A 24,932-nucleotide genomic window follows, 5' to 3' on the forward strand; every position below is an offset into this window, starting at 1 on the left:
GCTAATAACTTTACAACAATCTCTGGCTCTCTCTCTCTCCACCTCCCAGACCAAGCCTTAGTGTTCCACTAGATGCTCTGCTCCTAGTCTTTCAGCTCCTTCAATGTTGCTGTTCACAAAGCACAGCTCTCAGGCCTGTCTTTGAGTCATCACAGTCCTGCTTAAGTCTTGGTAGGTGTGAACCTGAACCCCAAAGGTAAGAACTCCTCTCTCTATTTTTCCTGGGAGCTGGGGAAGGGAATGTGATTGATCAAGGTAGGGAAGGGAGGGCAAATAGTGGTATAAAGTTTATCAAAGACTGAAGGATGCCCTCAAGTCTCTGGTAGTCCAGAGTCAAAGATGTGATAAGAGCAGAGGCCAAGGGAGCCTATCTCCCTTTTTCTCCTCTTTCTTTGTACCCTCAAACCTGACCAACAAGGGGGTCAGGAGCCTCCGGGGAGCTTTCCTTCAGCTTGAAAAAACAGTGGGATCACTCTCTGTTGTCATTTTAAACATTGCTCTGCATTGCCAACCCAATCTGGCTTTGTTTTGCCATTGCATTTATAATCCCAACACCCTCAAATAGTTTTTAGTTCTGCATTTTAGGAAGCCCTTAGCTACATCCATGTTGGAAAGGACTTTGCTTCTGGTCATTAGTATTGCCCCAAGGCTACAGGCAAAAATATTTGGTCATCTTCTACATAGATTGTATTCTATGTTTGGGACAGATGCTTAAAAGTTATTTCCCTGAAACAGGCCCTCAAAACATGTTCAGTAGTTCCCATCTGTACATAGATACCTAAAGGAGTAGATGGCTGCTGGGGCATCAAGTTCTCCTTTCTCTTTCTTATAAACAATGCAATAAGTGTGCCATATAATTCTATCCCTAATTCCTAAGTAGGGCTTGGGGGATGGGAAGTGGGGACCAGTGGGAAATCCAGAATATGCACTAGTGATGCTAAGATTTTCTCACAGGGACATAATAAAGCGTGTATTAATTCTTTAGCCACTGTTACCAGCAAGGAGCTCCTCACTGGTTATTAGTACACAAGTCTACTACATCTGCATTTTATTAGATATTCTGGGGGCACCTCCTTCCATGTTCTAAGGGCTTCAGAGACTAGAGAGATGAAATAATGTAAACATCCAACTGTTACTTAGAGCAGAGACTACCTTGACAAGATAAAACTTCTGAATCTGCATGGCCTCCAACCCACTTATTACAAGGAGACAGCAGCAGGATTTCAAGACTTCAGATAAGGTAATTCCAGCAGCAAGCAATATGGTTATCAGCTTATATTTCAGCAATTCTGTGACTTGCTGTCTCATCCTACGTTTCAACCTTACTGTCTATATTTTCTCCATTAGGTCCCTAAGCAGAAAGCAGACTGTGGTAAAAATGATTTTTAAAACCACAGGTCCCCAAGTCCACCTCAAGTCTGTTAGTAAATGAGAGCCACAAATTTCTTTGTCTCTATCAGAATTTTATATTCATCATTGGAACAAACATTTCTTGATCTCCTGACCACGAAGAACTTAAAATACCAGAGCGAGATAAACCTTGCTACTGAAGGAAATGATAAGTACACACAACATTTTGGATCCTTTCTAATACACAGCCAAGAGCCACCTTTGGAAAAAATGTTTTAAGTTTCAGGTATTTAACAGTTATTACTTGACATCCCAGAGCACTTGGATAGTATGTTTATTACTCAAAATAATGCATAGAATGTGCTAATTTTATGTAAGGACCAAGGTACACAGTGAATAGCCTCTGCTATTGACAACAGTTGCCCAAGGAAACCTCTAAGCATGGTCAGTTGCTTCTTCCTCTTTTTAGTCTCCTACAGCTGGTTCAAGCTGTCCAGCCCTTGGGGACAAGTTAATAACACAGCTTGCAAATAGATCTTTCCCCCAGAAAAAAGAAATCCAGCAGCCCACCAAATCTGTCACCAGCCCTTCCCACACTTACCAGTGCCATAGGGAGGATGCAGCTGATGGCAGTGAGCATCAACGGCCTGAAAAAATACAGGTGGTAGTTTCAATTTTTATTTAGAATTCTTACTTGCCAACTGCCTGAAAATTTTTAAGGCTACACGATTGGGTCTCGATGCCTCAGCCTGTGTTAAGCCACTTTGTGGTCCAATCACATTTGTTAATAAACACTAATGGTAATTCAATAAACAGCAGAGATGAAGGAAAGGAGTGAATTGTGGGTGAGCTTCTGGGTCTAGGGTAGAAGGGGACATGATATAGGAAAGCTAGCCTATGGAGATCAAGATGGATGAATTCAGGTCTTGGAGGGTAGGGGGTGGGGTGAGAAGGTACTAAAGGGATAAGAGGAAGAAACAAGGTTAAAGCACAGAGACAAAGGAGTAGGTGAACATGACCCTAGAATGGGACAAAATCAGCAGCAGTAGTGGTGATAGTGGGGTGGACCAGGTCTCTGACCTTAGGCAAGGCTCACTCCTACAGTCTAATTTAAGTGATGGGCCTTCCTTTCTCCCATACTTCATATCTACATATTCTCAGCTTCTAGGAGGTCAGCTCTCTGGCTCCTGATGACAATTCTTCCTTCCACTTTTTCTTTACAGGTCTCTGTGAAAGGAAGGCTGACTTGTAATAGAGGTACCCATGGTATTCATGCTTTAAAAAATCTGAAGGTTTCTCTCCAGTCTAACCTTAACTCAGTTCTGTATCCAATCATTAAAATAAATACAAAAAACCCCAAAGACCTCACTAAATAAAAAGTTATTTATGCAAAATGCAATAAAGCAAAAATATGAGCCATCATCCTTGACCATGAGGGTACTTTTTTACTATGAAAAATTCCAAGCATCTACAAAAATGAAGAGTATGATGAAAACCTTGTACCTGTAACCCAGCTCCAACATCAACTCATGGCCCAGTCTACTCTATCTGTACCTCATCTATCCAATACCTCCTACATTATCATGCAGTAAATCCCAGCCTATCTTTTAGGGTGTACATTTTAATGATAAACCTCTAGAAAGCAGTTAGTACAAGACTGGTTAAGCCCCTACTAGAATTCTAAGAGTTTTCCAGGGGGTGCCATACAAGCAGAATGACCACCATTTTTTGTGAACCAAGGCCATATCCAATAACCACAACTCAAAGAAATGCAGACAGGAGCTGACATCCAATGAACTGCATATACTAGGATTAAAAGCCAAATCTACCATGTTCATGCAGCCACAGCCCATCTTGTCCAAAAATGATTTCAGGGCAGCCCTGGTAGCGCCGCGGTTTAGTGCCGCCTGCAGCCCAGGGCGTGATCCTGGAGACCCTGGATCGAGTCAGTCAGGCTCTCTGCATGGAGCCTGCTTCTCCCTCTGCCTGTGTCTCTGCCTTTCTCTCTCTGTGTCTCTATGAATAAATAAAACCTTAAAAAAAAAAAGATTTCAAATAATGCTCTGCCTCTTGTAACTACTGCTACTGTGAAGAGACGTAATAAGAGGGAATACCAAATACTATCTTGGCACTACCATTCATGTTCCCACTCTTCCCTAGAGGGTACCTCAGAGGCTAGCATATCTTACTGTAAAGCCATAGACTCCAAGAATATATTTCAAAGACAGAGCTACAGATTGCTGGCCTTAGCTATGTTTAAACCATTAATGCTATTTTTATAACCTTTCTTCTAACTCCATCAGAAATGGAAGCTCCTTGAGGACAGAGATTTGAAATAATTTCCCTTCTCTGCCATACCCAAGCAACTGGAACAATGCCAGCACTAGTACTAAGTCCTACATGCTAACACTATCCTCTGTCACTGCACACCCACATTCTCCTCCAGAACCCAGAGAGGCATCAAGATCTTTCAAGCATTCAGGTGATGCAGGAAGAGGCCAGATATAGCTCCTGTGAGGAAGGTTAAAAAATATAAAAAATAAAAAACGAAAGGACAAGAGGTCTTCTGAGAGTTTGTATAGAGTTCTGAAGGGCAGAGATGCTTACAGTACATTGAGGAGACAAAAATATGAGTTAGGGAGAGGGGAAACAGGAAGGAGTTCAGGCTGATTTCTGAAGAAGCTACTTTAAGTTTTTCAACAGATCAAGATAAAGTGGTACACTTAGTGGATATATTAGAAAATATGAAACAAAAAAAAAGAAAATATGAAACAGAAGTAGAAAAAGATTTTTTATATCTCCTCTCTCACCATTCTAAAAAAAGAAGTAGCAGAAACTAAAGGCAAAGAGATCTTAAAATTATGTTATGGTAGAGGTCAAACTATTTTTTCCTCAGCTCTCAGCATCTATCTAAAAGTTAAAACAACAGAAGACACTCAGGAAACACTTGTTTATTGGGAATCAACAAGTTCTTAATCTATCCCAATTACCAATGAACAAAGAAAATCAAATGGTTCATAAAAAGCACTTTGATGAAAAGGAACAATACCTGCAACCCCATTCCTCCCCAGGTTCCCAGTCTTCCTACCCAGGAGAAATCTCTACCGGTTTTGGTTGTCATCATCATTAAGCATACCCATAATTCTCTAGCAGATTTAGTTTACTTATACTACTCCCTATCTCCCCTTCTCAGCCCCAACCTTTCTATATTTAAATTACTATTTTCAGTTCCTTCAGTTACCTTTGCAACTTTAAAATATCGTTTACAGGACTGGAACTGCATTTTCCTCCTTGTGTTTCCAAAGTCACCATCCTTGGGCCATTCAAAGAAGGATATTCACACATTAGGTACAAATATATTATCTCTATTAAGTCGCCACCAATCATTCATACTTGTGCCACATTTTTTTGCATAGAATTTTTCTGCCTTGCATAGGAATTCTAATTCCCTTGCCTCTTGTAAAGAGTTCTTTACAACTCTGTAATGGTTTCTTCACTGTATTCCAACTATCTTCCAGCTTCTCCATTTTATCTATTGCTTGGAATCTACTCATTCTTATTCCTGAATAAATTTTTCTTGGATTCCACCAAACCTGTGTTCAAATTTGGCTTGGCTACTTTCTAGGGTAAAACAGAGTTCCTGTTGTACAGGTAACATGATACTTTAAAAGATATATATTTTATTTATTTATTCATGAGAGACACGGAGAGAGAAGCAGAGACACAGGCGAGGGAGAAGCAGGCTCCCTTTGGGGAGCCGGATGAGGGACTTGATCCCGGATCATGGGATCAGAATCTGAGCCCAAGGCAGATGCCCAACCACTGAGCCACCCAGGCGTCCCAACATGATACTTTTCATTGGATTATTAGGTTAGTTCAACCATTTCTTGAATATTTTCTTTTTTGATTTTTCATCTGCAAGTAACTGCTTCAGAAAAGGTATAAGGAGAAGAAATTTCGGGAGTCCCTGTACATCTGAAAACAAGTCTATTTTGCTATAACAGAATTCTAGGTTCAAAATCATTCTCTCTCAGGACTTGGACGACTGCTGCTCCATGGCCTTCTGGTTGTCATTGTTGTGGATGACACATCTGAAACCATTTGTTTTAGAAGACCCAGTGTATCTTTATGGAAACTTTCAGGGTTTTCTTCTATTCTTGTTTTTCTGAAATTTCAGTGACAACTCCAGCAGTGGGTCTTTATTCTTCTGGGCAATGGGTACAATCTTTCAAAATGAAGAATGCTCTTCTTTAGATTCTGGAAATTTTTTTTTTAAGATTTTATTTATTTATTCATGAGAGACACAGAGAGAGAGAGAGGCAGAGACACAGGCAGAGGGAGAAGCAGACTCTGTGCAGAGAGCCTGACGTGGGACTTGATCCCAGGACTCCAGGATCACGCCCCGGCTGAAGGCAGCACTAAACCACTGAGCCACCTGGGCTGCCCAGGACATTTTCTTATTATACTTTTAAATATTTCCTTCCTTTTAATTTTTTGTTTTCACTTCCCTAAAATTCTGGTAGATTATGATCTCTGGATGGATCCTCTATGTCTCTTTCTTCTGCATCAATTTTTGGCTGTATCTTGGCTTTATATTGAGATTTTCTCTAGTTTATCTTCTGATCTATCTACAGAATATTTTTTAACTTGGCAAACGCATAATTTGTCTCCGTGAGCTTTTTTATTTTGACATTTTCTTCCAGATGGCATCTCTGATTGTTTGATGCATGCTGTATCTTCTTGAATATCTAATACTAAATAGTGTGCTTTAAAAAACAAGTAAAATCATCTACTGTCTACTGTAGACAGTACATCTACTGTCTGTTTCAACTCAGATCAATTTTTCCTATTTCTCTTCCACTCTGCATGTTTTCCTCAAATGTCTGGTGATTCTTGGTTAAAAACAAAGGGTCACCAAAAAGAGGGGGAATGAAGTAGTGATAAATGCTGTAACTTCGATGAACCTCAAAAACATCATGCTAAGTGAAAACACCCAGACACAAAAGATCACATACTGCATGAATCCCTTTATATGACATATTCAGAATAGGTAAATCCATAGAGACAAAAAGCAGATTAGTGGTTGCCTGGTGCTGGGGAGATTGGGAAAGAACTGTTTAATGGGTACCAGGTTTCCTTTTGGGTAATGAACATGCTTCTAGAACTTGATGGAGATTACGGTTGCACACTGTGAATGTAGTAAATGCCACTGAATTTCAACTTTATTTTTTTTTTAATTTTTAAAAAGATTTTATCTATTTATTCATGAGCGACACACAGAGAGAAGCAGAGACATAGGCAGGGGGAGAAGCAGGCTCCCCGTGCGGAGCCCAATGTGGGACTCAATCACAACCTGTGCCAAAGGCAGATGCTCAACCACTGAGCCACCCAGGCATCTCGAATTTCAACTTTAACATGGTTAATTTTATATGAATATTACAATTTTAAATGGGGAGGAGGTGTCAGGAAAACGAATCCTAACTCTGTATGTGGACAAAATCTGTCAACTGACAGGCTTTTTTTTTTTAGGGTGCTTAATTAGAGGAAGCTTATAAATAAGACTCAAGAGTCCCCAAAGTGACCAATGAAGTCAGTCCAATCTCACACTCTCTTAGGGCCCTCTTTCTCTCCGGGTTATGCTATGTTCAAAAATAAGCAGATTATTTGCCTAGAAACCCAGTGAGGGCATGGTTGACTATTTTATATAGAAGCCTTTAATTTGGGACAAGGGGATGGCTCAGTGGTTGAGTGTCTACTTTTGGCTCAGGGTGTGATCCTGGAGTTCCGGGATCAAGTCCCACGTTAGGTTCCCTGCATGGAGCCTGTTTCTCTCTCTGCCTATGTCTCTGCCCCTCTCTCTCTCTGTGTGTCTCTCATGAATAAATAAAATCTTTAAAAAAATCTTAAAAAAAAAAAAAAGGAAATCTTTAATTAATCCCCTCATTTACAATTCATTTATCTCTTCCAGCCTTTGCCAGTCAAATCAGAGCCCACAATCTCTTCAAAGATCTGCTGGACAAACTGGCTCCTGTGTGTAAGGTCCTCACATGCCAGTCCCCTCAACCTACTCTCTTTGTTGTGTTATGAGTTTATAACATGAATACATACACCTTTACTTTCATTTTAATATTTCAAAATCGAAAACTACCTCTAAATTTACCTCATGCTCTTACCTCATGCTCTTCATAATCTCTCTGTGCCTTCCCCAACTCTCCAACCACTGATTTACTTTTTTTTTTTAAGATTTTATTTATTTATTCATGAGAAACACAGAGAAAAGAGAGAGAGAGAGAGTCTCCTCTCCGACAAGCCAAGATGCCGAAAGGGAAGAAGGCGAAGGGGAAGAAGGTGGCCCCGGCCCCTGCCGTGGTGAAGAAGCAGGAGGCCAAGAAGGTGGTCAACCCCCTGTTCGAGAAGAGGCCTAAGAACTTCGGCATCGGACAGGACATCCAGCCCAAGAGGGACCTCACCCGCTTTGTCAAGTGGCCGCGCTACATCCGGCTGCAGCGCCAGAGGGCCATCCTGTATAAACGTCTCAAGGTGCCTCCTGCCATTAACCAGTTCACCCAGGCCTTGGACCGCCAAACAGCTACACAACTGCTTAAGCTGGCGCACAAGTACAGACCAGAGACTAAGCAAGAGAAGAAGCAGAGGCTGTTGGCCCGGGCCGAGAAGAAAGCTGCGGGCAAAGGGGATGTCCCCACTAAGAGGCCGCCTGTCCTTCGAGCTGGGGTTAACACTGTCACCACCTTGGTGGAAAACAAGAAGGCTCAGCTGGTAGTGATAGCCCATGATGTGGATCCCATTGAGCTGGTTGTCTTCCTGCCTGCCCTGTGTCGCAAGATGGGGGTTCCTTACTGCATTATCAAGGGGAAGGCCAGGCTGGGGCGTCTGGTCCACAGGAAGACCTGCACCACTGTCGCTTTCACACAGGTTAACTCGGAAGACAAGGGAGCTCTGGCTAAGCTGGTAGAAGCCATCAGGACCAATTACAACGACAGATATGATGAGATCCGCCGCCACTGGGGAGGCAACGTCCTGGGTCTGAAGTCAGTGGCTCGCATCGCCAAGCTGGAAAAAGCAAAGGCTAAAGAACTGGCCACCAAGCTGGGCTGAGTGGACGCTGTTGAACTTTCTGTACATAAAAGTAATAAAAGGTTCTCTTTCAGTGAGTGTCAGTGGGTATTTGGGGTTGAATATACTTGATCTTGTTACCGTAAGTTAAAGTTGTTTAAAATCCAGGATTTGTATTTGATGCGGGGTGGGAGTTGGGGGAAGACGACGTGCTATGTGGGGGGTGCAAGGCGATGGTTCTGAACAAGCAGCTCACTCACACCTTGGTACATGGTACTTGAACCCACTGATTATGATCAGATTGTTGCATAGGTAGAAAAGGCAAGCACGGCATGTGTACTGTATGGATTTATTCATACCGCTCATACCTAATCCACATAAATCGTATAAAAAGAAAACAAAAAAAAAAGAGAGAGAGAGAGAGAGAGAGGCAGAGACACAAGCAGAGGGAGAAACGGGCTCCATGCAGGGAGCCCGATGTGGGACTCAAGATCCCGGGTCCCCAGGATCTAAACTGCTGGGCCACCTGGGCTGCCCTACTTTTTTTTTTTTTTTTTTAAGATTTTATTTATTTATCCATGAGAGACAGAGATTGAGGCAGAGACATAGGCAGAGGGAGAAGCAGGCTCCCCACAGGGAGTCCGATGCGGGACTCATCCCAGAACCCTAGGACCACGCCCTGACCCAAAGACAGACACTCAACCAGGTATCTCACTGATTTACTTTACTTCACAATGGGTTTTCATTTTCTAGAATTTTATGACTGAAATCATAAAAAATAAATAAATAAATCATAAAATATTTACTCTTTTCCCTCATGCATACTTTTTTGGGATTTACCAATGAGGCTTATGAGCCATTCACTTTTTATACTGCTAAGAGATATGTTGTTTAATAGGCATGCCACTATTTGTTTATTCATCTGTTTGTGGATATTTGGGTTGTTACCAGTTTTTGGCTGTTGCAAATAAAACTGTTACAGACATCTGAATATCAAACAAAGACAAATGGGGGGGACAAAGGTATGTGAGGGGAGCCAACCATCTTGCAGCAGAAGCCAATGTTAACACACCTTCAAAAAAAGGTCTGATGTGTTCTACATCATAAAATTCAAAACTTTTAAAACATTCACATTGTATTTATGATTGCAGATATTATTAGTCATTTTTATGGCTACTCATTATCTACATGGACCAAAGAACCCGCTTTTATCTCGATAACCAATTACATAGAAAGTTACCGTTAGACATCAAAAATATTACAGGAAAAAAAATACAGGAAACATCCAACTTGCCAGTATACGTGGGTGTCTTTATCCTAATCCCACTCCAGTTATGAAACCAGTACGCTCTGAACATTGGACACATCGTTTCAGCAGCCCAAGAAAGGACGCATTCTTTCCTCCTCGCTTTAATAATTGTTTCACAATTCTTTTGTACTTCTACATGAATTCTCCACATGAATATAATGTATAATTTCTTACCTTGCCTCTGAAGATTTTGTTTTATTATGTCTGCATGAAGTTCAGGTTTCTGTATCAAAATTGACAAAACTAATTCTAAGATGCACACTAAGCTGGAAACCACACATCTACGAAGTATATACTGTCTCTGTTTAGAATTCACTCAGCTTCATGGAAGTCCTTTGACCAGTATACCTTCTATTTACAAATGGGAGAATACAGAAATAGAGGTCTGGGATTAAATTATCAACTTTTGCATTTATAAACCTAGCTTAGATAGATCAACAACAAGCAACTGTCAAAGAGTTTAAACCCTGGCTTACAAACAACAGTTGTTGTTGTTGTTTTAAATTTTATTTATTTATTCATGAGAGAGATACAGAGAGAGAGAAGCAGAGACACAGGCAGAGGGAGAAGCAGACTCCATGCACGGAGCTGATGTGGGACTTGATCCTGAGCCTCCAGGATCACACCTTGAGATGAAGGCAGACGCTTAACCACAGAGCCATCCAGATATCCCACAGTTTCTAATCAGCATAAATACACAGCAAGAAATATGCACAGAGTAGTACAGAGACAGGAATGTCCAACTCTGCCAAGGGACCAGGGAAGGCTTTGTGGGAAAAGGGAGTCAGGGGAAATCCTCAGCTTCCAGCTTGGTGAATGGTGGTATCACCAATCAAGACAGAGAATCCAGGAAGCTAAGTCTGATGGCATTGGAGTTATTTCTTGTAAAAGGAGGCAAGGCAGAATCTACAGATTCTACAAAATGATGGGGAGAACCTAAAATAAGGGATAAAAGGAATGAGAATGGGTAGAGCATGTACTGGCCAAGAACGAAATCGCTAGTCAAAGAGAGCAACTTTCCCAGATGGAGACCACTCTTTGTTCATTTCTGTAAGAACAGCTCTGTTCTTTTAAACTCTCCAAACCAACCTTTTGCTCACTTTCCTTGCATTTTTCTGTTTATGGCTGATAACTTGCGGTTTTCACAGTAAAACCATTTCATGTGTATAAAGCTTCATGACAGTTCAAAAAAAGGGAACACAACATAAGCTTCATATTCTGACAATTCATGTCAATTTGAGTAATCAAGCCACAGAGCAAACACATTTTAGGAAGAACAAGATGAGAAGCTTCCTGTATTTCACTCTGTACCTGTCTCAAATCTTTCCTTAACACTTCCCTCTTTCAGGCAGAGAAATCTAATCTCAAACTTTTCCTAAGGCAGCAGGGGAAAGGCTAAATTAAAAATTAGGGGTGAGGGGGTATGGAACAGAGCACAAGTTGAAGAAAAGTAAGGAGATGCCCAAATAATAAGAACTCCAAAATCAACCAAGTACTTCATTAATTAGTGCTGTCAATGCAGGCCCAAGATCAAACACTGCAGTCAACCAAAAATGTAGAAATAAGACAGGTACTATGCTCCCCTGCATTCTTTTCCTGGTTCCAATTCAAAATTCATTTTGTGCTATTTTTACTTTTCTTATTAGTGGGCCCCAGGAGAAAGGAACCAGAGGCTTCCAATAAAGGCAAAAAACTAAATAAATAAATAAATAAAATCCAAAGTACATGATCCATCTACCACATGCATACTCAGAGACATCATCAGCAATATATCACCTAGAACCTTCTTCAATGTGGCTTTTACCCTATAATTGAAAATGCACAATTCTGATGTGTTCTAAGGAATCACGGCAAACATGTGAAAGTAACAATCCCACTTGATCTGTACTTGCCCTGCCTCTACCATGACCATTTGTTTCATGCGCCAGGCACTTTACATTATCTCATTTAATGCTGTGAAAGAGGTATTATCATTTTACAGATGAGAAAATTGAATCTTACAGATGTTGAGGAACTTGCCCAAGGTCACACTATATTAAATGGCAAAAAAAGGGAATGGAGCCCAACCATCTGATCACTAGCCCAGGCTCTGGCCAAGGCCCCACAGATACAAAGGCCACATTCATGTTCATAGAAATACAACCAGTCCCCAAGAACTGCAACACATAAGTACTTACCTAAATGCCCAATGGTGAAAGTTTGAGCAAATTATGCCTCAATACTATGGTTTGATATTCAGCCATTTAAAGTGATTTATGAGAATGAAGTAAAAATGGGGAAATACTTGAAATACAGGCATACCTCATTTCATTGTACTTTGCAGATACTGTATTTTTTTAATAAGTCAAAGATTTGTGGTAACTCTGCATCAAGTAACTCTACTGGTACCACTTTTCTAATAGCATTTGCTTTACTTCAGGTCTCTGTGTCACATTTTGGTAACTCCTGCCATACTTCAAGTTTTTTCATTATTATTATGCTTGTTATAGTGATCTATGACAAGTTAACTACGACTCAGTGAAAGCTCAGGTAATGGTTAGCATTTTTTAGCAATAAGGTATTTTTTTTTTTAATTTTTATTTATTTATGATAGTCACAGAGAGAGAGAGAGAGAGAGGCAGAGACACAGGCAGAGGGAGAAACAGGCTCCATGCACCGGGAGCCTGACGTGGGATTCGATCCTGGGTCTCCAGGATCGCGCCCTGGGTCAAAGGCAGGCGCCAAACTGCTGCGCCACCCAGGGATCCCGCAACAAGGTATTTTTTAATTAAGGTATTCATACTATTTTATAGACACAATACTACTGCATACTTAACAGACTACAGTATAGTGTAAACATAACTTCTATATGCACTGGAAAACAAAAAAATTCATTTGACTTGCTTTATTGTGATATTTGCTTTATTACAGTGGTCCTGAAACCCAACCTGCAAGATTTCTGAGACATGCCTATATATAAGAAAAAAGCAGAATATAAAAATACACGTACATAACAATTTCAGAATGTAACATCAACTAGGGCAGGGACCATCTATGTTGTTCGATGCTATTTTTCCAGTGCCTACCACATAGTAAGTGCTCAATAAATATTGGTTGAATGAATTGAAGCACAGTAATATTATGTATGAATATGGGTAAGACCTGAAGGATTCTAAGCAAGGAACAAAACTTTTATTTTAGGTTAATGGAATTATGAAAGATATTTTTTAAGTACCATAGAAACAGCTCAACAATAAAAGGTTAAATATAAATAAGTTCAGGATTAGAACACAAATGTAGATTAAAATCACCCCTTGAGGGGGTGCCTGGGTGGCTCAGCTGGTTGATCAGCCAACTTTTAATTTCAGCTTGGGTGGTGATCTTGGGGTCATGGAGTTGAGGTCTGTGTAGTCAGCTAGGCAGGGAGTCTGCTTGGGATTCTCTCCCTCTCTCTTTGACCCTCTTCCTGTTTGTGCTCTCTCTTTCTCTCTCTAAAATAAATCTTAAAATAAAATCACCCCTTGATCACACATGGTTCCTATGATAGTGTGAAAGCAAAAGAAAAAAGACTAGATTGAATGCTGGCCTTCAATCTGATGAAGAGCTTCTTTTCTGGAAGGCCATAAACATGTTGTGTGTGGTGCCAGGTATTCAGTGAGCACACAAAGTCAGAGATGACAATAACCTTTCTAAATTGGCAAGATAGGGACAACTGGAACACTAGTTGTACTTAGGCAATTCTCAATGTCACTCTGGACATTCTTCATCTCCCTTTAAAAAATAAATTTGTACATAGTAAAACAAACATCAGATTTCCAAACTAAAGCATCATGAATTACGTCAACACACCCACTAACAACCAACTATTTCAAACACAGGAATTTAATCTAGATTCTACTGAGATACAGGCATGCAAAGAAACCTGACATCAGGTCATAAAAATAGAAATCAGATGGCTGCTCAGCACACAAACACTCAGTGTTACCAGGCCCAACTTGAGGATACTTTCCCATTGATAGAAATAAAAAAATAATAATAATTACCATTAACAAATATGCAAATAAAAAGGTCTAAAATCCCACTATATCAAAATACAAAAAAGTTGATTTAGTAAGTAAAATTAAAATGTTTTCCAGATATTATATAGAAACTTGGTGCCACTTAAATGAAAGACTAAGTATAAGGTATTCCGTGAAGAACATCAATTGCTCACGTTACCAGTAACAAATGCATAGAAACAAGACTGTTTTGATCATGAGACTATAAAGACTTCCATACTTCAAGTCAGAAGCCCTGAAAACTAATTATGCTTCATCCACAAAGAGGAAAAATGATCCACCGAAGAAGAGTCATAAAAGAGATTTTCCAGCTACATTTTGCTGAATATCAAACACTAGATTTAAAATAAATTCAAGCAAGGGAGTGGCAAAATAAAGTATTCTATGTAACATTTTCCCAGCTCTACTATAGTTAACACAGCAATTCATAAAGCAAGAATTGTAGTAAAAGTGCTCATTATAACCAGTTTATTTCTCCAATCCCATCTGAGGAACACCCAGGCTTAAGAAGTGAACAGTGCAATTCAGCACTGAAGAAGTTTAAAGAAATCTGTTCCTTTCCTCCAGTAGTAAAGAGACCTCAGGTTGCATTCACAATCTTCCACATTTTACTCCCTTTAACCTGTACTCTTAGTCTCCCACTCTAGCTTAGAAGGTAACTTGCCTGCCCCCACGGCTTACTGACCCCATTGGGCTTGGATTCACTGCCCTTCCACTCCACCTTCAAGGTTCTCCCATAACACAGAGCTGATAGCTCACTTTTGTCCCATTAGACCAGATCTAGCCTAAAGTGGAATTATTTCTTCTTTCTAATGCATTTGGGTAGGGCCCTGAACCACACTTCTCTCCTGCCCACATCCTAACCATGCTGCTGACAGGAGGAGCAAAGCATGTGGGAGACTCCTCTGGCCCATCATAAATAAAAGCCAGCCTGAGGCTGATCCCTTTCTGAGCAGCCTGATAGCAAATGCCTCAGGAGTTTCATAAAATAGTACTAATAGGATTCACTGAAGCCAAAATTCTTCTTGGCTAACTACTGCACATTTTGCAATAAAAATGGCTGTTATTACTAGAAAAGGCCTATCTCATCTATAACAATAACACTCAAATAATCTTTGTGTGAGTTTCATATAAAAATAAAGTGTTTTAAAAAGAGAACTTTCTTTTCCTTAAAGACTTTCCTTAAGACATACATAATCACTACAAAATATTTGTCAGAGATTTTTTCCCCCTTCTACAACATCATATCTCACCTGGCAATCATCTAACCTCTAATGACTACAGTTGATACTTGAACATGGGTTTAAACTGCACAGAGCCACTTACGCACAAATCTTTTACAATGTAATACTGCAAATGTCTTTTCCTTATGATTTTAACATTTTCTTTTCATCATCTTATTTTATTGTAAGAATCCAGTATATAATACATATAACATACAGAACATGTGTTAATTGACTGTTTCTGCTATTGGTAAGGCTTCCAATCAACAGTAAACTACTAGTATTAAGTTTTGGGGGAGGGCAGCCCAGGTGGCTCAGGGTTTAGCGCCGCCCTGAGTCCAGGGTGTGATCCTGGAGACCCGGGATCGAGTCCCACATTGGGCGACCTGCATGGAGCTTGTTTCTCCCTCTGCCTGTGTCTCTCCCTCTGCCTCTCTTCTCTCTCTCTGTCTCTCACGAGTAAATAAATAAAATCTTAAAAAAAAAAAAAAAAGTTTTGGAGGAGTCAAGAAAGTTATAAATGGATTCTTGGCAGTGTGGGGTTGGCACCCCTAATCCCCACCATTGCTTAAGGGTCAACTGTATTCTATCTGTGTAAGATGATAGCTCATTCTAAAAACAACGCTTCCGTTTTGCCATATTTGAAAAACAGTAGTTTCCTCACAATACCAGATAAGCATTTTCTCTGTTGTCTGTTCTTAGCCCTTAATCTGATTTCCTGGGCACTCTCCTTTCTCAATTAATGATCTAATTCATGGGATTTGTCTCACAACACATATAGGAAGTTACCCTGACACCAAGGGCCTTCACTAAACCAAAAACGCAGTGCCCAATTGGAATTTTAATATTTAAGAGATATCAAATCTCAAAAGGCAATAAATAAAAGGGTCAATTTTATGCTGGACAACAGCTCATCCATAGGCAACTGCCAACACACAAACAAAACAAATAAAACAGACATGACTATCAGTGAAAAAGTCGAGCCAGTCCTCAAACTTAGCTTCCATTCATAAACAACTGTTCATATGGCTATAATTTTAAACCACAAACATGTCATATTTTCTACCAGCCAAATAACACCTAAATCATATGAAAGAATTAAATATTTCAATATGTCGCAGAATTGTACAAACAGCACCATGACCAAGAGGGGACATCAGTAGTAATCTGAATGATCACCATTAATCTCCACTCTCAGATACACATGCAACAGGGGAGCTAGAAGAGCCAAAGCACCAATAAACACCATTCTATAAATGCAGCCCTCCCGTCCCATGAGATATTAATTACAAAAATAAAAACATTAGTTTTTATCCAGACTGAAAAAGGAAGATTGTATGTGATCCCTCTCTTTTACTCTCAACCAGGCTATTTTTGCCTGGTCTCTTCCTGAACTACTTAAAATATCACTGAGTCCCTTTATGTGCAGCCAAGCCACCAAAAGAGCCAGGACCCTTGCTGCCCAGCCCCAGAAAGAAAATGGTTATTAGCATAGTTCTCAGTGAGGTCTAGGGAGGGGGAAAAATATTTTACTGTGATCTAAATTTTCATGGACTATTTTCCCCCCTTTGCCCCATTTTTCTCTTTAATCCTTTCCTTGTGTTTCAACTTTCTTTTTATTTCTTCATCTCTATACCAAGTTCTTTTTGCTCCTTCTTTTCATGCTCTTGACGGTCAGAACAATGCCTTTTCATGACAGCAGAGATGTACAGCAGAGGGACTAGGAAATCTGACTCACACCAACAGCATCAGCTATTGTTATCAACAGCTGACAAAATTCATGGTATCCATGAAATTATTCAACACTATTAAGGAGTAAACACTGTGACAGGAATGATGGGAAGAAAAGGTATAAAGCAGTTTGTGCCCTCCAAGAAGTGACAATCTAGTTGGAGAGATCATGCAAAAATACACGAAAAAGTAAAACAACATAAAGCTGTTCAAAGACTGCAGTATGTGCTCTAATATACATGAGTTGTAATGTTCAGGCACTGAGAACAAAGGAGGGTACAACCACTGTGTTGCAGGGTCTCAAGAAAGCTTACTTGGGGGAAAAGTACAAGCTAGACTCTGAAGGAGCCCTGAGGGGATAAAAAGTGAGGAAGCAAAGGGAGGCCTTTCTATCCGGAGAAGACTTTTCAGAGGGCTGACCCCGAATTAGCTTAATAATAAGGAAGAATGTAAAATGGTAAATGTTACATGTATTTTACCACAATTAAAAAAAAAAATGAGGAGAGGTTTCTGGGCTCCTCAATTGTCTCTTACAGGGTAGGAAAGTCAGCACAGAGGGCCTGACAAACACAATTCTTTTTTTTTTTTTAAGATTTATTTATTTATTTATGAGAGAGAGAGAGAGAGAGGCAGAGACACAGGCAGAGGGAGAAGCAGGCTCCATGCCGGGAGCCCGATGCGGGACTTGATCCCGGGACTCCAGGATCCTGCCCTGGGCCAAAGGCAGGAGCCAAGCTGCTGAGCCACCCAGGGATCCCCGACAAACACAATTCTTTTTTTTTTTAATTTTTTTTATTTATTTATGATAGTCACAGAGGGAGAGAGAGAGGCAGAGACACAGGCGGAGGGAGAAGCAGGCTCCATGCACCGGGAGCCTGATGTGGGATTCAATCTCGGGTCTCCAGTATCGCGCCGAACCGCTGCGCCACCCAGGGATCCCAACAAACACAAATGAGAACATCTGATGAACTCAGTCAACTGATACTGTCCAGCATATAGCCACACACCTGATGATACCTTTTCTAATTTTAAATACCAACACATAAATAAATAAATAAATAAATAAATAAATAAATAAATAAATAAATACCAACACTGTGTATGACCTGACGATACCGTTAAAGCAAAAGAAACTAGCTGACCAGATAAAGAGGTGTTTGTGAGGAAGAGATCTGATGCCTTTTCTATCAGGGAAATGTCCTCTAGAAACAGAGGTCCCAGTAGCTTTGCTAAAGCTATAGTGTAGAAATCCCAAATACAGAGGTTCCAATGGGTCTCCGTTCTTCAATTTTTTGCTGAACACAAGGAGAGGAAGTCTGCAATACTTCCAGGAGCAAATCACAAAAAAAGCTGTATATTTCAACTTCCCACTAGCTGCTAATAAAGCCCTGAGTATCTAAATCCAAGCTATTAGTGAATCTTTGCTGGCTACGGGGGTGGGGTGGGGGTGGGGGTGGGGGAATCCCTAAAATAGATAAAACAGTAGATAATAGTAGATAAAGCAGCTTTTATAGAAATCACACACAACACACCTTCGTTACTTTCATTTAAATAACAAGAAAATTATGCGGATTAAATCATGCCAAAGTGTCCTTGACCTTCACTTTAAACAAATTAACAAGATCCATATAACAGTTCCTGAAGAAAGGGCAGTGAAAACAGTGAAATAAGAGAAATGGCCCCACTTTCACATAATGGCCAACAGTAGAAGAGAAAGAAACATGCTGGGATATTGTCTAAATGCCCATAAAAATATTCATAGTACACAATGTTTTATGTGAGTATACTATGTACTAGTCTAATATTGCATAGCACGAAACATACGTGGTGAAGACAATAACTGGCCTGAAGTGCAAGAATGAAAAACATGCTAGCTTAATTGTTAAAAATAAGATTTTTGCAGGAATAAAAAACTCTTTAAAATTTCCATAGAACACCCCCCAAATCAAGGAGATACAAGCTAAAATCTCTTTCAACATTAGACATTAGCACATGAAACAACGGAGTTCAATCAGACCAGAGGCACCGATTATTCAGGGCACACCCTGGGCACCTCTCAAGACATCTGCCAGAAACTCACACATAGTTGTGTACAGGATGGTGATTCTGAGGCTAATTATATCTTATCTCATAAAGTTTCATAAGACTCACTTTCTGAAACCAGTGTTAACCTACATAATTCTGCTTCAGTGTACTTCCAATCTATCCTAAATCTACCCCATTCTTCCTTTCCAATCCTTAATGGTTAGGAATTTGAGGGTCTTAAATATGCATATTTTAGAAAACAAGGTAAAGCATTAAATGTGTCCAACCAATCCAACATATACCTAAATCTGGTTTCACTTACAGCGCCATTCAATCAATGTGGAGGAGACATCAGTTAGCAACAGCTCATATTTAGATTTAATTAGGGTAAATTACACTTGAAATTGACAACACTGCTCACCTTTAGGACAGAGGCTAAGCTGGTCATGTGCTCATTGAGGGCACCCTCGGACTCCTTGTAGGTCAAGCAGGTGAACTGGTACTCCTCGGGATCAAAGGCGTCAGCCCCCTGCTGCTCCACATCGCTGGCTACTCCCACGTAATAGTCCTCTATGTCCCCTGGGTCCTCATCCTCTTCTTCCTCCTCACAATTTGGGTCATAGTCCTCTTCATTGCTGTCAGACCCCTGGCTATTCATGTCCACAGACATCTTAGCATCCAGCCAAGTTGCAGATCAGGAAAGCAGTTTTTTCCCTCCCCCCAAACTTTACCACTTTCTCAAATGCATTAGTGTTTTTTGTCTTCTAAGGAAGGAAAAGAAAAAAATTAGTGTTACTTTCACTGTGAGAAATTATAACAGTAACCACTCAAGAATAAAATAGCATAGCCTGGTCCTACCCCCATTATGGCCTATGCCAACTCTAGTCCCATTTACGAAATGTCACCATCATCTCCCTACCCAGGCTTATCTAAAGAAACTCTCTCCTTGAGGGGCAGAAGCAGCTAATAATGGTAATTTCACATGAAGGGCCTGGCATGAAAGAGTCAGGAAGGCTGTCTTCTCTATGTCAAGGGGTCAAATTCCCACTGACTTATCCTTCCTGCAGGAATCCTTAAGATAGAGGCACATCCCCACAGTTGGAGGCCCACAGGGGAAGAAACCTAAAGGCTGAGCTACCAAAATTTAAAATCTCTTTGCTAATTATGCCCTACTAAGTAATGACACAGACAGTATACAAATGACACAGTTCCTTCTCACTACAATGTCCATGAAAAGAACACTACTCTTTCACAAATATCACTCTCAGATATCTAGAAAACAGGTACATGGTGAGTAAAGAAAACATAAAAGCTACAAGGCTTTTCAACATCCTCCTCTAGTCTGCAAAGTTAAGTGATTTTTCAGGATTTTTTTTCCAGTTTTAAAGGATTTTACTGATCCTTTAAAAACAGTACTTTGATGCAAAGAAATTGATCCAATAGTGAAGGAAAACTATAGATATACAGAGATTGTGGTAAATAGCCATTAACTTTTCTGCACAAGTACTATAGTTCAAGATCATCTGCAAAAAACAGTATTTAGTGATTTTTTTTTTAAAGATTGTATTTATTCATTCATGAGAGACACAGAGAGAGGCAGAGACATAGGCAGAGGAAGAAACAGGCTCCCTGTGGAGAGCTTGACGTGAGACTCGATCCCAGGACCCCAGGATCATGATCTGAGCTGAAGGCACATGCTCAACCACAGCCACTCAGGTGCCCCTTAAGTAGTGATCTAAATCTAAAAACTAGTTAAACAGCTGCCTCTGGCTCAGGTAACAATCTCAGGCCCTGGGATTGGAGCCCCAGGTTAGGTTCCCTGCTCAGTGGGGAGCCTGCTTCTCCCTCTCCCTCTGCCCCTCCCCCAGTTGTGTGCATGCTCTCTATTAATAAATTTTCAAAATCTAAAAGCTAATAGAACTTTAAAATGCAAGAGCAGCTGTATTGGATGGTATATAACTAACTCATAACCAAATCTAGATTAAATATAAAAGTATATATAAAGCCTATTTGAAATAGATAATCTCTCAAGGGAGTGCCTGGGTGGCTGAGTAGGTTAAGTGTCCAACTCTTGACTTCAGTTCAGGTGAAGATCTCAGGACAGTGAGATCAGCAGGGAGTCTGCCTGAGATTCTCTCCCTCTCCCTCTGCCCCTCCACCTGCTCTCACCATGCGCATTTTCTCTCTCTAAAATAAATAAAATAATCGTTTTTTTTTAAAGATTTGTTTAGGACATCCCGGGTGGCTCAGTGGTTTAGCACCACCTTCAGTCCAGGGCATGATCCTGGAGTCTTGGGATCGAGTCCCACGTCGGGCTCCCTGCATGGAGCCTGCTTTTCCCTCTGCCTGTGTCTCTGCCTCTCTCTCTCTCTCTGTCTCTACAAATAAATAAATAAAATCTTAAAAAAAATAAAAATAAATAAAGATTTATTTATTTATTCATGAGAGACACAGACTGAGAAGAGAGGCAGAGACATAGAGGGAGAAGCAAGCTCCTCGCAGGGAGCCCGATGCAGGACTCGATCCCGGATCCCGAGATCACAACCTGAGCCAAAGGCAGGTGCCCAACCGCTGATCCACCCAGGTGTCCCAATAAAATAATCTTAAAGAAAAAAAGAATCTGTCAAAAAAAAAAAAAAAGAATCTGTCAAAAAAAAAAAAAAAAAAACCACCATAATTAAGACAAAAAATAAAAATGAAATACATTGAAATAAATGTGTAAAAAAATCCCAAGTGTGCTGAACATGTAACCAGTCCAAAGTACTACAGAGCCACGTTTTAATATTATAAAAATATCAGTGAATCTAAGTTTGACATGCTAACCATAAGTACTCAGTTTTTTAAAAATCATATTAATGAGACAGCAGTAATATAATTTTGCAATTTGACTTTTAACGAATTGTCTTATATGGTAGAACCAACTAATTACAAATGAAGTACGGTACTTCTCCTTTAGAAGAAAAAGTTAATCTTTAAAATAAAAATACCTGTAATGCTTGAAGATCTTTCCAGATGTCACCCCAAATATTCTATGTCATATAATTTCCATCTAAAATGAAAAAAGAAAATTCTATTTATATTTTTGAAGTTGGTACCCTGGTTTTGCAAATTTATTTTTTTAAAAAGCAAAGACATGTAAAAGAATAAGCAGCAAGGGGCCAAAGTAACTATGAAATTATTTTCTTATAAATCCCACAGAAACACGTACGTCATTATAATGAAAAGAGTTACACAACCTTCTAATAAAGAAAGCATCAAAGTAAACAGCCAATAATAATTTAACCTGGAATACTAGTGATGTAAATAGATACCCAATTCCCTCCCTCAGTTTGAAAACCCACTACCTTATTTCTCCTATTGTTCAGATTCCCTAAATTACCAACACAATTTCTTTTTTTTTTTTTTTTTTTTTAAGATTTTATTTACTTATTCATGAGAGACACACAGAGAGAGAGAGAGAGGCAGAGACACAGGCAGAGGAAGAAACAGGCCCCATGCAGGAAGCCTGATGATGCAGGACTTGATCCCAGGACTCCAGGATCACGCCCTGGACTGAAGGTGGCGCTAAACCGCTGAGCCACCCGGCTGCCCTACAATCACAATTTCAATCCTAAATGTTACATTCAAGTGGACAAACTAAATTGCAACTGACTTAAAGGGAGATTTTTAGTATAAAGTCATTTCCATGGTAGTAATCTAACACAAAATATTTCATATCTCACCTTACTCACAAAAAATTTATTTTGAAATAAAAAATGTTCCCAACAGGATGCCCAGTAGGCAATAGTAACACCCATCTGCCACCTCTTCTGACATGTTCAAAGGCCATTTGACCTGCTCGGAGATACAGATCCCACTATCCAAGACTGAATAAATACTACTTGCTTACTCAATTAGAAATCTTATGTCTATTTCTTTTTTTCTTTTTTAAGATTTTATTTATTTATTCATGAGAGACACAGAGAGAGAGAGAGGGGCAGAGACACAGGCAGAGGGAGAAGCAGGCTCCATGTAAGGAGCCGGATGCGAGACTCGATCCCAGGTCTCCAGGATCACACCCCCGGCCAAAGGCGGCGCTAAACTGCTGAGCCACCGGGACTGCCCTCTAGTTCTTTATCCTTTAAGATTTCGTGGAAAATCAGAACTTATAACTTCCAAAAAAAAAAAAATACTTCAAACATAGACTGGTAAATATAAATTTAATGAAAATCAAAGTCCAAACAATGATCACGGATGATTATTTCTAAAATATTAGAGAACTGATTTTTTAAAATCCTTTTTCTTTTACCTGTATTTTTATTTAAGATACTGCTTATTGGACAAATAAACCTTATAAATATTGCTCCCATCTACAAAATTTTACTACCAATATTAGTTCTCATTTAATGAGAGCCAATTTCAGGTCTGACTCATTCTCATTAAATCTTCACAAACCTACAAAGTGGCTATCATCTCCTTCTTAGGAATGAAGCTACAGTTCAAAAAGGTTAAGTAACTTGCCAGCAACCAGTATTACTCAGAGTCCATACTTCCAACAGATCCACTGGTTTTGGGGATTCATAACTCTGCACCACCCTTCCAGAGAAATTAATACTATCCACAAAGATGCCTCCAGAATCACAAGAAACAAAAGACCATGCTTGCCACTTTCTCTGGATTTCTCCCCAGGATCTGAGCTTAGAGGCTTCTCACCCACTAAATATTCAAGAAGCAGGGGAGAACTTCAGACTCCTCTCCAAAAACGAGAAAGTCATTTCACACTTTGTGGGTATTCTAGGTCCATATTTAAATAAAAACTTAATTTTTAATCTTTTCAAAGTTAAATATCCCTAATTCTACTCAAAAGAGTGCTGACATTGCTCAAAGGGGTCAGAATGTTATTGCCTTATAAATAGAACTGATGGCACGGCCTCGATTTCTTTTGGATGTTAAATATTATCCCTCTACCCCAGACAGAAAAGGAATAATGGAAATTACTTTTCCCCCAGAGCCAAAGTCACGTGTTCAGGAGGCGTGACACCCTCCCTGGCCTAAAGGATCCAAACTAAAGACTTCTCTCTCAGTTTAAAGTTGACGAGAACAAAACACTCTTGGCGAGTCTGAAGATGTTTACTCTAGACATAATATTTGACTCTGAATAGTCATTTATCAAGGCTACATCTCCGAAGAAAACTACTTAACACTTTTAAAATAGGAACCAGTAACTTAGTTTCAAAACCATACACACTATACTATCCTGCCTAATACAGTAGCCACTCGCCCCATGTGGCTATTTTAATTTAAAAATGAAACAAACACCTAAAATTTGTTTTTTTCAGTCGCACTAGTCAAAAGTCAAAATGCTCAGTAGGCATGTGTGGCTAGTGGCTACCTACTTAAGAACAGAAGTATAGAATATGTCCATTGTGGCATAAAGTTCTACAGGACAGAGCAACAGTCAGTACAGAGGTGAAGTCATCCGCCAACACGGCTGTCTCTCCTACCGCTAGCACAGCAGGGTCCGGCGACCCGGCAGAGGCGCCGCCGCTCCTGGGCCGCACGCCGCACGTTTCTACCGAGGCGCAGGGGCAGCCGCGAGGACACGGAGCCCACGCGCAGGGGCACCCTTCGCAGGCGAGCGTTAACCAACTGCACGGGTGGCACTGCCAGGGCTCGGAATGAAGACTAGAGTGGGGAGCCCCGGAGGCGGCGCGTATCCCTGGCGCGCCCGGCGGGGAGGGCCCAGATGCGCCAGCGCCAGTCGGTCAGAGGCACTGGCCTCCGACCTCTCTGGGAGCTGGAAAGACAGCAGGAGGAGGAAACAGACGCCAGGCGCGCGCCCGCCCGGGTCGTAGCCTTGAGCCACCCCCTTCACGGGCGGTGCTGGGCGCTGAGACTGGGAACCGGCGGCCAGGGGCACCGGGGCCTCGCGGGCGGCGACGAAGGCGGAGCCCCGGTCCGTCTAGGGAGGCGCGCGGAGAGCCCACCCCCCCCTCCCCGGCCTGCCGGGGTAAACAAGGCCGCGACCCGCGCCGCACACTTACCGGGAGCCGGAGCCCGTGGCCGCTGAGCCCGGGCGAGCCAGACCGGGCCGGGCCGGGCCAGAGGAACCGGACACAGGCGCAGAGGCGGCGGCGGAGGCGACGGGCCGACGCCGGTCAAGGCCCGCGCTCCTTCCTCCCGCGGAGCAGTCTCCGCAGCTCC

At 40.8% G+C, this 24,932-nt stretch overlaps 2 protein-coding genes across 3 annotated transcripts in view; one reads left to right on the plus strand and one right to left on the minus strand.

The window, feature by feature from the left end:
- Nucleotides 1–24,932, minus strand: part of ARIH2 (ariadne RBR E3 ubiquitin protein ligase 2) — a 55,077-nt gene extending 30,145 nt beyond the window's left edge. Inside the window, exons 1-4 of one of the 2 annotated variants that reach the window (XM_025988568.2) lie at nt 24,773–24,912; nt 21,737–21,798; nt 19,171–19,513; nt 1,952–1,997 (exon numbers count right to left, since the gene is read on the minus strand). In XM_025988568.2, coding sequence (XP_025844353.1) covers nt 1,952–1,990 — 39 coding nt within the window. In that variant the 5' untranslated portion in view covers nt 1,991–1,997; nt 19,171–19,513; nt 21,737–21,798; nt 24,773–24,912. Of the gene's footprint in view, nt 1–1,951; nt 1,998–19,170; nt 19,514–21,736; nt 21,799–24,772 lie in introns of both variants that reach the window. The other variant, XM_025988553.2, reaches the window with a different exon arrangement.
- LOC112911883 (large ribosomal subunit protein eL8) lies at nt 7,585–8,528 on the plus strand. Its single transcript, XM_025988577.2, has one exon. It carries the CDS (start codon nt 7,666–7,668, stop codon nt 8,464–8,466), a length of 801 nt encoding a protein of 266 aa, XP_025844362.2. The 5' UTR covers nt 7,585–7,665; the 3' UTR covers nt 8,467–8,528.

Source organism: Vulpes vulpes, chromosome 9, assembly GCF_048418805.1.
Source record: "Vulpes vulpes isolate BD-2025 chromosome 9, VulVul3, whole genome shotgun sequence".
Classification (NCBI taxonomy): domain Eukaryota; kingdom Metazoa; phylum Chordata; class Mammalia; order Carnivora; family Canidae; genus Vulpes; species Vulpes vulpes.

What these genes read in the sequence shown, in the direction of transcription:
- LOC112911883 (XM_025988577.2), top strand. Translation starts at nt 7,666, where the DNA reads ATGCCGAAAGGGAAGAAGGCGAAGGGGAAGAAGGTGGCCCCGGCCCCT.